Source organism: Hylobates moloch, unplaced genomic scaffold (genome assembly GCF_009828535.3).
Source record: "Hylobates moloch isolate HMO894 unplaced genomic scaffold, HMol_V3 SCAFFOLD_5, whole genome shotgun sequence".
In the NCBI taxonomy this organism is placed as follows: domain Eukaryota; kingdom Metazoa; phylum Chordata; class Mammalia; order Primates; family Hylobatidae; genus Hylobates; species Hylobates moloch.
Genome location: NW_026652280.1, coordinates 89,725,982 through 89,738,849, shown reverse-complemented (window position 1 = coordinate 89,738,849; position 12,868 = coordinate 89,725,982). Strand labels below are relative to the sequence as shown.

The 12,868-nt window shown below is 54.6% G+C and overlaps 1 protein-coding gene across 2 annotated transcripts in view; it reads left to right on the top strand.

Moving 5' to 3' along the window:
* Nucleotides 1–12,868, top strand: part of SHANK2 (SH3 and multiple ankyrin repeat domains 2) — a 677,887-nt gene that overhangs the window by 336,269 nt on the left and 328,750 nt on the right. For both annotated transcript variants that reach the window (XM_032153760.2, XM_058439055.1), the window contains one exon: nt 8,936–9,105. In XM_032153760.2, coding sequence (XP_032009651.1) covers nt 8,936–9,105 — 170 coding nt within the window. The remainder of the gene's footprint in view (nt 1–8,935; nt 9,106–12,868) is intronic.

Genomic DNA, 12,868 nt, shown 5'->3' with positions numbered 1-12,868 from the left:
CCTGCATCGGCTAAGAAGCAGGGGAAGCAGAGATGGCCAGGTAGGAGGAAGCTGACTGTCCTGGGCAGGGAGGTGACTGGCCAGGCCCCGTGTCCCCCTGCACATGCTCAGCACCCCTCTCGGGCGAGACCTATTTGCCTAAACACTGACCCAAAGCCCCAGAAACCTTGGCCAGGACTGCAGTGGATGTAGCAGTGTGGTCAGAACCAGCCTCAGGTCACACCCTCAAGTGCATCCTTGATGGGGTTCGGGGAGGCCTCCCAGCCTCCCCAGGGCCCCCACCGGGACTCTTGCTGGCACCAAGCAACCTAATGCCTCCTGGCCTGGGCTGAGAGCTGTGGGCAGGGTCTGCTTCCTGCATGGAGGTGCCAACCCTGGTTCGAAGCTGCCCTGAGCCAGCTTGCACAATGACGAGTGCCCCAAGGAGCTCGCCGGGCCCAGCCTGGGAGCTGGTGTTGCAGTGATGGTGTAACAGGAAGGGGGCTGCAAGGGGTGTGAGGGGGCTGAACTGTGGATGGTCAGTGTCCGCTGGGAGGTGAGGGCTGTTAGTGGAGACACCACAGGGTCCCTCGCTGCCCATCACTGCACAAGTCCCTCCCAGGTGAGCCAGAGCCTGTGGCAGGGCTGTCCCTCTGAGGCAGAGAGAGGAATACGCCCCACACTTGTCCCTGCCCCCATCGTCTGCCACAGTCTCTCCTGCTCACCTGTCCCTTGGCCTGTGTTCTTCCTTCCTCCCCCGCCTCCTCCTTATCATGTTCGCGTGTGTGTGTGTGTGTGTGTGTGTGTGTGTGTGTGTGTGTGTGTGTGTGTGTGTTGTGTGTGTGTGTGTGTGTGTGTGTGTGTGTGTGTGTGTGTGTGTGTTTCTTCTCCCATCCTCCTAAAGATGCTGGTCCAGGAGGGTAGGGAGCCAGTGCACCTGCACACCTCTGCTCCCTCAGGTGCAGCTCCGCCCCTGGGGGCGCCCTCTGGTGGCGCCCACTGGCACTGCTGGACCACGGTCCTGAGAACATTCCTGAGACAACTGAGTCCCTGCTCTGGGAGTGCGTGGGGTGGGGGCGTCCCTGTTCCTTCTGGGTCTCTCCCAGCTGCCAGGGGGCTGGTTGGCCTGCCCAGGTTCAGAACAATTCTGGATGTATTTCTATAAAGTGGCAGCCAGTCCCAAGGGCTGCCCTGGCCTCACCCGCCAGGGAACGTCCTGGCCACCCTCTCCTTGAAGAACGTTTCTTGGGTGGGGTCAGCTCAGCAGGGAAGAAAGACTCATGCTTTTGAGTTCAGTTGGTGGAAATGAATGCTGCCGCCCTGTCCATGTGTCATCCATTGCACACATGAAAGACAATGGCACCCACCTGGCCACACAGGCAGGGTCTGGACCCCGGTAGGACCTGGTGGGGCTCTGGGAAGACCGGCTTTGGCCCAGTGGCCTCTGTTTTCCTGAAATTAGCATGGGAACTGAGGTGCAGCTGCGTTCAAGATTTCAGACGGGTGAAATGGGCAGAAGGGGCCTTGGCTGCCCAGAGACGCTGCTGGTGTGGGGCCCGCAGAGTGGCTTCGAGTCAGTGCCAGTACTGCGGCTCCTGCTTGCCCTCCTGTGCCCCATCATCCTGACCCAGAAAGTGGGGGTGGCTGGGCCCTGCTGGCAGAATAGGGGTGAGGTGTGGAATTGGGAGTTTTCCCGGTGGCCCTGACTTTCTTTTTTTTTTTTTTTGAGACAGAGTCTCACTCTTGTCACCCAGGCTGGAGTGCAGTGTCACAATCTTGACTCACTGAAACCTATACCTCCCAGGTTCAAGCGATTCTCCTGTCTCAGCTTCCCAGGTAGCTGGGCTTATAGGCATGCTCCACCATGCCCAGCTAAGTTTTGTATTTTTAGTAGAGATGGGGTTTCGCCACGTTGACCAGGCTGGTCTCCAACTCCTGACTTCAGGTGATCCACCTGCCTCAGTCTGCCAAAGTGCTAGGATTACAGGGGTGAGCCACCATGCCTGGCCTGACTTTCACCTGTGCCCAGGGGTTAGTCTGGCGGGGAGCTGGGGCCAGAGAGAGGGGCATCCTGTGTCCTGTGTCGGTCCCTGAAGCAGTCATTGCAGCCAGCAAGGTAAGACATTGCAAATAATCCTAAGTCCCTGTTGTGCATCCTCAGAGATGCCATCACCAGAATCACAGAGGCAGCATGAAGCCCTCAGGCCTGAGACACACAGGGCTTGGGTGCAGGCTGACTTTCACAGTCCTGGGAAGCCAGGGAGGGAGGCGATGTTGACCAGACAGGAGATGACACAGGGTCTGAGCCTTCAACTTAAAAACAACTGTCAGCCCAGCCAACAACATTTAGTAACGTTTGACAGACGCTCAGGGCTTGGGACCTCCTGCGTTTGCTATGCTGCCCTCTGTGCCAGAGACCTGAGCTGACAGCTTTCTCTATTCCCCTACTGCCATCTTCTGCGAGACACACCCACCTACCCACCTTGAGCAGGTCCCAGGCCTGGGTGATTGTGCCTCTTGATACCTCCAACTCTCCCACAATTCTATGTGTCAGGGGCTCCCCTAGCTCCCCTGGGATGGCCACAGGGGCCCCTCAGTGGGGCTCCCCACCTCCACCTTCTGTCTGCTCCGGTCCAGCCCTGAGGCTGCATCCAGGGTGAGCTGGTGCTCGTTCACCGGTACCACTGCGCTGTGTGGCATCCATTTTTCCCTGACGTCCCTGCAGAGCCTTTCCCGTGCCCTTGCCCTTCTCTCTGCACCACCCAGCTGTCCCCTCTTGTAGCCTTTTGTGGGGAGGCCCTGTGGACTCCCTGACCTCAAGTCCTGGCCCTGTTCTCTGTGCCGACCCCTCAGACGGGCGGAAATGCATCCACTGACCTGTGCTTCTGCCCAGTTGACCATCAGCTCCCTGAGGCCTGCATCCATGTCTACCATTCACGGGGATCTGCAGACCCACATGGCTATGGGCTCACAGCCCACCCGCAGAGTACTTGCTGGATGAATGAATGAATGTGTAACTGACTGGTGAATGAATGAATGGAGAAAGGTCAGTATGTCGGCCAGTTCCTGTTCACCCAGGCTGGCTGGGAAATGGCCCAACTCACTGATCCAAGTCACTCCACCAAGATGATTACCAATTTTTTCATTTTAAGAATTCAGTGATTTGGCCCTTATACCAAAACAAGTTGGTTAGAATCCCTCCTGACTGTTCTTGGCCGGAACGTAAGGAAAACATGGACAGTTTGGGGTGCAGGAACTTCAGACCAGTCCTCACTGTGCAGGCAGGACAGCAGGAGGGACCCCCAGCGTAGCCCAGGTGCCATGTCTCCTGAGCAGGGCAGGCCCTCTTCTCCCTGGGCTGCAGAGGCCTGGCTTCTGCTGCTGACTGTGGCTGCTGTGGGAAGAGTGGGGCCTGGCAGGAGGATGTAGTTCATCAAATGAGACATCACAAGGATAAGACACCTTGTAGCAGGTGAGATCTTGTTCACCTCATTCTGTCACCAGACAGAGCAGGGAACCCTGAGCTAGGATGTGAGGACCAGCTCTGTATTTCCATACCCAAGTCACCATTTATGGAGCCTCCATTTTCACACCTGTGAAAGGGGGACAAAGGTTTTCATCTTCTGCCTTTGTGGGACTTTTTGAGGTTCAAATTAACAGTGAATAAGAAGACGTGAGAATTTGGCTGGAACCGTATGTCACTGCCGGTAATCACTGCCTGGAACCGTGTACACCACTCTGGTCTAGAAGAAATAAGGCTTTCCTGTTGTTAGATAAAGGTTTCCCAGGCTCTGGGGTTGATGGGTTAGGGAACTGATTCCTCCAAAGAGAATCAAGAAACAGAGCTTCAAGGTTGGAGCTGTGTTCACTTTGACTTCTCTGTCAAGTGACACACACTCTGGTGCCAGCTGGACCAGTGAGGTGAGACAGGCACTTTGTTACTGACTTTGCAGCTGCAGCAGGGCAGTGTGAAGGTGCTGATGTTTGCATAACACCTGGCAGAGTGCATTATCACGGTTACTCCTGATCATCCCCTTTTCTGATAAGGGAGGTTGAGGCTTTGAGAGGTAGCTGACTTGTCCAATGATGGATAGTAAGTGTTCAGCTGGGCTTCAGGCAAGATCTTTCTGAACTTTGGGTAGATGAGTGAATAGATGTTCAGAAAAATGATAAGATGGATGGGTGGATGGGTAGATGGATGGATGAATGGTGGATAGATGGGTAGATGGATGATGGATGATGGATGGATGATGGATGGATAGATGATGGATGAATGGATGGGTGGATGGATGGATAGATGGATGGATAAATGAATGGTGGATGGATGGGTACATGGATGTTGGCTGAATGGATGGATGAATAGATGATGGATGAGTGGATGTATGATGGATAGGTAGATGATGAATGGATGGATGGGTAGATGGATGGATGGGTGGATGGATGGGTAGATGGATGGATGATGAATAGCGGGTGGATGAGTGGGTGGGTGGATGGATGGAAGAACAGGTATTTGGGCAGATGGAAGGAGGCCTGGATAGATAACGGAGAAGAGATGAGTGGATGGATTAACTCTGATGAAGTTAACTGACTTCTCAAGTAGGGCAGGCTCAGTGTCCCCTGCCGGCTGCTGTTGAGGATGCACAGTGGGGCTGTGGGGTTCCTTGCAGAAGCTCCTTGGGTGTGGAAGTCCTGAGAAGATGCACTCCTCATTTGGTTCCTAAGTTCTGAACTTAAGAAGCTGCTGTGTCAGCCGCATAACAGTTGTGAACAGACCCTGCGAGTCCTGCTCTGTGGCTCACCCTCTGCCCTGCCCCAGCTACTGTCAGCCTTGTCCATCTGATATTTCCTCTAGACTTTGACCCACCCTTTCCCCTCGAGAGGAAGCCCACGTGCCTCACCTTGCTTCCCCTGGAGTCAACCTATCCGGGTGCTTGGGGACTGATTGTGGGGATGGGCTGACCTGACCTGCAGCCACTCCACCTGCTGAAGAGCATCCATGCAGCCCAGGGGACACTGGGGCCACCTGTGACCTCATCACTAGGACTAACCTTCAGTCCTGACGGGGCCTAATGCATCCAGCTCCTCCAAGCGCCCGTATCGCATCCCCAGCCAGGAGAGGGAGGTTGAGATGATGTCGGCATAGCCCTGTGTTCTGGCTGCTGCCGGTCCAGCCTGGATGATGGTCAATGCAGAGACAGTGACTGCCCTCGGAGCTGCAGTGGGGCTAGGAACTGAGCTTCTCATCTGCATTTTCTCATTATTCTCCCAGCAACCACAGGTGGTGGGGATCCGCCCCACCCCCACCCTCTACCACCTATTTTACAAATAAGAAAATTAAGGCTCAGAGAGGTAAAGTGACACACTGAAGGTCACACAGCTGGGGTAGATCAGCCTGGAAGTGACGGGAGGTTCAGGCCATCCACAGAGCCCATGATGGCCACTGGCCTTGCTGGCTTCATCACTCAGGGCAGATGTAGGGAGGTGCATTAAGGGAAGTTCAAGGAGAGGAGGGATTCTGACCCTGGGGTGCTGTATTCTCCTGGAGTTCCCTTGGTTGCCGGGATTCTCCTCCCCACATCCCTGCTGGCCTGGGAGCCAGAGAAGAGACAGCTGTGAGACGCTCAGTGCCTGCGGTACAGGCTCCCACCCCTCCCAGCTCTCGGTTCTGTGCCAGTCCAGCCCTGAGTCAGGCTGAGTTGAATGAATGCATCTGAGTGCTGGTGGACGTGCAGAAGGCTGGGCAGGCTGGCAGGGAAGCCTCTCAGGTGGGGGCCTGGCCCAGCGCTGCTGTTGCATTTCTCAGCTCCCCTTGCAGAGCAGGAAGGCCCAGTGTCCTTTCCCTTTGCTCCCTGGTGGCTCACTGAGCTATGCCTTTGGACAAGAGGAGGCCACCAAAACTGGCTTTTGCAGAAGTTCCTGCTCCAGGAACTCCTGGGGTGTTTGGGGATAAATGATGTCCATCGATAGGGAACAGCGGTCCTTTGGAATTCTCCTGGCTATGCACATCGATGCACTGCTGTGCCACACCGTGCCCGGTGGGCTCCATCTTGTGCCCAGGCTGCATGGCAGTGACAGCTCAGAGAGACACCTGTGCCCCCAGGAGTCTGTGAATGCCACATTTGTGGCTGTGACTTGGGGGAGGAATGGCATCCCTAGGGACAGGGGACAGGGAAGTCCTAACTGCCTGCAGCCTCCCCCATCTCTCAATGTCCTCAGAGCCCAGGTAAGCGTCCAAGACGCCCACCTGTTCCAGAAGAGGCCACTGTCCTGCCCTGTCTCTGCTCCCCATGGTTTCAGGACAAATCTGAGATTTGGAGTCAGGCAGACAGACTGAGTGTTCAGGCCCAGTCTGTTCCCTACAGAGTAATCAGAGTACATGGAGCCCTGGCTCCTCAAACACGTTGACACGGGTAAGGTCCCCGTGGCCAGATCTCACCATCCTAATGCCGAGAGAGGGAGTAAGAAGCAGAACTAAATACAGCCCTGTTGCCCTTCTGTAACTTTATACAAGCAGAGAGCAAACTATAAGGCAATTATCAGGGACACATGAGTCAGGTGACTACAGTAGTGAAGGCACGTGATGAGGGGGAGGCTTATGTTAAATGCCAAAAGAGGGTAGTCACATCCGCTTCTAGAACTTTCCCTGCAAGCCTGTTTTGCGTGGGTCCCTGTGTGCATGGGCCCTTCCTCCCTGTCCTCATAGAAAGACTGATGCTGCCTCCATCGCCTCAGAGGCCACAGCACCTAAAGTTTGGGAGGGGAACCATGGTCAGAGACCACTCGCTTCCCTGCAGCCAGGGGCCCTGTTGGAGGACGCCAGCCGCAGGTGGACGCTTTCTCTGTCTTTCTGAGCATGTGCCCGGGAGGGCCGTCCTGAATTTCTGGCCAGCTTCCTCCGTGTAGATGCGTTTGTTTCTAAGGATGGCCGTCCTGAATTTCTGGCCAGCTTCCTCCGTGTAGATGCGTTTGTTTCTAAGGATGGCCGTCCTGAATTTCTGGCCAGCTTCCTCTGTGTAGATGCGTTTGTTTCTAAGGACGCCCGTCCTGGCCACTTTGTAGGTGCATCTCAGAGTACTTTGTGCTGCGTGTCCTGTCGCTGGGCCCTGTTAAGGTGTGTCTTACTGTCGGGTGTAGAAGTCAGGTTGAAAACATAGCTCTGTGCAAAATCAATGACATACAGCAAGAACTGATATCAGTTCCTCTAGTGTGTTTCGCTGGGGCCCCTGGGAACTGCACTGGAAGAACCGAGGTCATGACCCATTTTGATGGAAGGTCCTGGGTGCTTCCTCGTCCAGCGTGACTGATGCTCACAGTGAGGTGGATGAAATGTCGGACACCCATGGCCTTCCTGGATCTCTGTCTCCACCTGAGTCTCTTTGGGATTTGTTTGTTTTTGTTTTTTTGAGACAGGATCTCACTCTGTCACCCAGGCTGGAGTGCGGTGGCACAATCATGACTTACTGCAGCCGCGACCTCCTGGCCACAAGCAATCCTCCCACCTGAGCCTCCCAAGTAGTGAGAACCACAAATGCACAGCACCATGCCTGGCCAAGTTTTTTTTAGTAGAAATAGGGTTTCATCATGTTGCCCAGGCTAGTCTTTTTTAAAATAGTGCCAAAATAGGCCAGGTGCAGTGGCTCACACCTGTAACTTCAGCACTTTGGGAGGCCGAGGCAGGCGGATCATTTGAGGCCAGAACTTTGAGATCATCCTGGTGAACATGGTGAAACCCCATCTCTACTCAAAATACAAAAATTAGCCAGGCATGGTGGCAGGCACCTGTAATCCCAGGTACTCAGGAGGCTGAGGCACGAGAATCGCTTGAACCTGGGAGGCAGAGGTTGCAGTGAACCGAGATCATGCCACTGCAGTCCCACCTGGGTGACAGAGTGAGATGTTGTCTCAAATAAATAAAATGAAGTAAAATGGTGGGAAAATATATGTAACATCAAATTTATCACCTTACAACCATTTTGAAGTGCACAGTTCAGTGGGTTTCAGTGGAATACATTCGAGTGCTGTGCAACCATCACCACCATCCATCTCCAGAACCTTCTCATCTTGTGAAACCAAAACTCTGTCCCCATTGAACCCTCACTCCCCATTCTCTCCACCAGCCCCCGGCACCCGCCATTCTACTTTCTGTGTCCATGAATCTGACAGCTCTCAGGCCCTCACATGGCTGGGATCACACAGTCTGTGTTCTTTTGTGTCTGGCGAATCTCACTGAGCAGTGTCCCCAAGGTTCACCCACGGTGTAGCCTGTGTCAGAGTTTACATTTTTTTTTTTTTGGAGACAGAGTCTCACTCTGTCACCCAGGCTGGAGTGCAGTGGTGCAATCTCGGCTCACTGCAACCTCCGCCTCCCAGGTTCAAGCAATTCTCCTGCCTCAGCCTCTCCAGTAGCTGGGATTACAGGTGCTCACCACCACACCCTGGTATTTTTTGAATTTTTAGTGCAGACAAGGTTTCACCATGTTGGCCATGCTGGTCCCGAACTCATGATCTCAGGTGGTCCGCCCACCTCAGCCTCCCAAAGTGCTGGGATTACAGATACGATCCCACCACACCTGGCCCAGAGTTTAATTCCTGATAGAGGCTAAACAGCGTTCCATTGTATGTTTGGACCACCCTGTGTCTCTCCATTCTGTGGAGGGACCCTTGGGCTGCTGTGAACGGTGCCACTGTGAACGCAGGTGTGCAGATGTCTCCCCGAGTGGCTGCTGTCTGTCCGTACGGGGCAGACCCGCAAGTAGGATTGCTGGATCTGCCTGAGCCTCTGACCACAGTGCTGCCCTGGCCCGTTCCCATCTTCCTGTCTGGCATCAGGAGTTCTGATGCGGCGACCGAGGCGCAGCATGTGTTGAATGGCTTGGCTGTGGTTTGTGGCGTGTGGCTTGTGACCTTGTGACTCTGCTCTCTCTCTCTCTCTCTCTGCCTCTCTCGCCTGGTCCAGGTCGCCTTTTGCTCCTGGTGCCAACAAGGACTCACTCTCGGCCTTCGAGTACCCGGGGCCCAAGCGGAAGCTCTACAGTGCCGTGCCTGGGAGGCTCTTCGTCGCCGTCAAGCCATACCAACCCCAAGTGGACGGCGAGATCCCCCTTCACCGCGGCGACAGGGTCAAAGGTCAGTGTCTGTTGGTTGTCCTCTGCTCCCGGAGTGAGGTCAGGCTGGGGCCCTTCATCCAGCCTGCTGTGGGGACAATGTCCAAGGCTGTACTTCGCCATGGAAAATACAGGCCCCTGGAAGGGCAGGAATGGGGAACAGAGTGACGTTCCCAGACCCTTTCCCTCACTCTCCAGGAAGCTGCTGCGGCATCCCCCAGTGCTGGGTCTCAGGGATCGAAGGGGACACATCCATTGAGAATGAGATTCCACTTGAGAAGGGTAGTGGGGGAGCCAGATGAGGGCATCGAAGAGCAGAGCTCCTTTCCATCCCCTAAGTCTGAAGTGTCGGGGTGGGACCTGGCATGGGTCGGCTTTGGGGTCTCCAGGTAGATGGTCTGGTGGGACCTGAGGCCCAGGGCCTGCAGTGTTCAAAGGAAGGAATTCTACCAGGTTGGAAGGAAAGATTCTCAAAGCAGAATCCTGGGAACCAGCATTGAGGAGCCTCTGGGGAGCCATTGTTAACACCAGGTCAAGAAGGGGTTAGACGTTGTTCCTGGGGTACTGGGGAGCCAGCGATGGTTTCTGCCCAGGGGGAGATCAGGTATGTGAGGCACTGCAGGAAGATAAAAGTAGGGTTGGAGGGAAGTTGGCAGTGGTGGCATCTGAGGCACTCAGCAGAAGCAACATGGCAGGTATGGGCTGCAGAGGTTGTGTGGGATGGTAGGAACTCACTGGGTGGAGCAAGAAAGGCCTAACACACGTCGCCAGCACGCCCGGGCCCTGCCATTGGAGGGCAGGCTTCCAGAGGATGCGTGTCGTGGGTGGAAGGTGTGGCCCTTAGAGGTCAGTAGGCCCGGTTCAAATCCCGCCTTCCCCAGCTGGCTGCCGCCTGGCCCCCAGCAGGTAATTGACTCAGTTCCTTTCTCTGCGCGCCACACTGATCAGGTCAGCTTGACCTGGGTTACTGCAACATTCTAATTACGGCAGAGCCCCGCCACTTGCCTGATGGCCAGTGTTCCTGCTGCACACATATTTCATCATTTGATAGCATCAAATAAGTACCTGGAGCTCTATTCATTTTTTTCAGTCATTTTTCTTTACATTAGATCATTTCTATTGGTTATTGTTTATTTACCCTTTCCTTTGTAATGCCCCTTTGGCTGTTAAGTCTGTCTTTTGAGTTTTATGATTTCAGAAATTATTTCTGCTAGCTTTTCCGTGTATCATTTTTATTGTTGCCTTCTATTTGCCAAGACCTTCTATTACCCTGTTGAGATTTTTTTTTGTTTATTAAAAACTTAGTTTTTGTTTTGTTTTTACAACATTGTAGATTGGTGTAATTGCCACTTTAAAATCCCTCACACTTACCCCATCAACTTGGCTGTCTCTCTGAGGACTAGTGCTGAGAGCCACCTTCCCTCCTGCCCACTGAGGCCAGCCCTGAGATGTCAGGTGACAAGGATGTCAAGGCCCCGCATTTGAGGAGCAAGAGGGGCCATCTGTGCAGCGATCAGGGCCAATGCTGGCCTTGTTAGCAACCCTGTTCTAGGAAGTGAGAGCTGAGGTTCCTAGGTAGAGAAGGTTTTCTGACCGGTCTGCACACTTAGGGCCACGCCCTAGGCCCAAGTGGGAGCCAAGGAGGCTCACTGTCCCTCCAGAGCAGGAAGGGACACACGGTCCTCCTGTCCAGGCCTGTCCCTATTGTAGGGAGGAGAAGCCTGGGGCTCAGGGGTCGAAGGGTGAAGCTTCTCCTCTGTGAGCCTTGCTTGGAGTTCACTGATGCCCAGGGAGGAGGCTGGGGTGCAGCTGGCAGTCCCTGTAGGGCAGCCAGGTTAGTCCTGGACTTCCAAAGGGGCAGAGAGGCCTGTAAAGATGAACCTGGAGCCCGGGGCTGGGCATCTGTGGACTCACTCATACCAACTCATGCTCCAGGAGGGGCAGAGCTGCAGACAAGCTTCCATGCTGTGAACTTGTCACGCATCCCCAGTGCCTTAGACATAGAGCAGAGGCCCGTGGGAGTGGGCACTGAACAGCTGAGAGTCCCTTAGAGGGGATCCCGAGTAGCAGCATGGATGAGCAGGAGCTCAAGGGAGAGGGGGAGCCGGCGATGAGCCCATCAGTGGGCCCGAGTCTCCCACAGGCCGGCAGTGGTAGGCAGACTTGAGGACCCAGGACTCGCAGGGGTCGTGGGACATGGCAGGCGAATCCACATCTCACACCTTAATTCCCAGAAGCTCTGGGGGCCTTCCCCTGTCCAACTCCCTGGGCTTGGTAGAATGAGCCAACAAAGGAAAGAAGGGAGGTCATGTGACTCCTATCCAGGCCCCAGGACTGGGCTTCCTTGGCCTCTCTGCCCCTCCCCAGCACACTGGAACCCAGCAGCACCTCCTCAAACATGACCAGACTGGAACCCGCCCCTCGCAGGAGCGTGGGGCCTGCGGGGAGCTGGGCCTGTCTCCCAGGGAGAACAGAAATGACAGAGCTCGGTTCCAAAACTCACACTTCAAAGGATCGATGGCAAAGGACTGCTGTTCTGAAAAGAGATTCGAGTGGGCCGCGCAGGCCATTTGCACACAATTGGCGCAGAGCCCCTTCCTGCTGCCAGTGGCGCCGCTCTTCCTTCCTGCCGAGCTGTCGGTGCCTCCTCCCCATCGTGGGGTGGCCCGCACATCCTTGCTGTCTGCATGGCAGTGCTTAGAGGCGGGCGGGTTGAGCCGATCCACTGCCTGCAGAGCCAAGGCCCTTTGGAGGAATTCTGTCCCCTTGATATCAAGAGAACAACCATTGTGGGCAGGAAACCCAGCTGCCTGGCTGGCAGGGGCAGGTCTGGGAGGGTTTCCAGAGAAACCAAACTCATTTTTTGCAGTGGAAGTCAGGCCCCGGGCAGCAGGCAGGCAGGGTGGCTGTGACGGGCCCCAGGGTGGCCCTGGGGTCCTGCTGATAACACTGCTGCTCCTGGCTCTTTCAGAAGGTTAATTTACATCTCCTCTGCTCAGTCCCATTTGGGAAGGGGTTGACATTCCCAGTAGACAGGATACCATGTACCTGGGAAAACATACCCCAACATTTTTCTCCTAAAATAAGGGGTGCCCAAAATAGGTGTGTACATGTTCTGATTCCCCCACTGACCCTCCTTTTTTTTTTTTTTTTAATTCAAGGGCTCCTCTTTGTCCTTCACTGTACCTGGCACATTCGTCCCTCCACCCCCGATAGTTCTTTATGCAAGATCCAGCATCAGGCTTCTGAGCCAGAGGCTCCTGCCCAAGCTGTGTACCTGAGTGCAGTTTCTCAGCCTGTCTTCCCAAAGTCCCTGCATCTGAGACATGAGGGGAGTTTGTTAAATGTGCAGATCTCCTGGCCATCCATCCCTACATCTGCAGAATTGTATCTCCAAGGACACACAGCCCGGGAATCTGAATAGTTAACAATCTCCTCTGGTGATTTTGCAGCATTCTTGACTGTGACAGATTGTAGACCCTCTGCAGGCAGGACTATGTTTTCTTCTTGTTTGTTTCCCAAGCATGTGACACAGTGCTTGGAATGGGATAGATGATGGATGGATGAAATGGCTGGATGGCTGGGTGGCTGGGTGGACGGATGGGCAGGCATTCAGGCAGATGAACGGATGGATGGATAGATGGATGGAGAGGCGGATAGGCAGATGGGTGGGTGGATAGGCAGATGAATTGACAAATAGGTGGACAGGCGGATGGATGGATTGGATGGATGGGTAGGTAAGTGGATAGATGGATGGGTGGATGGGTAGATGGGTAGATGGGAAG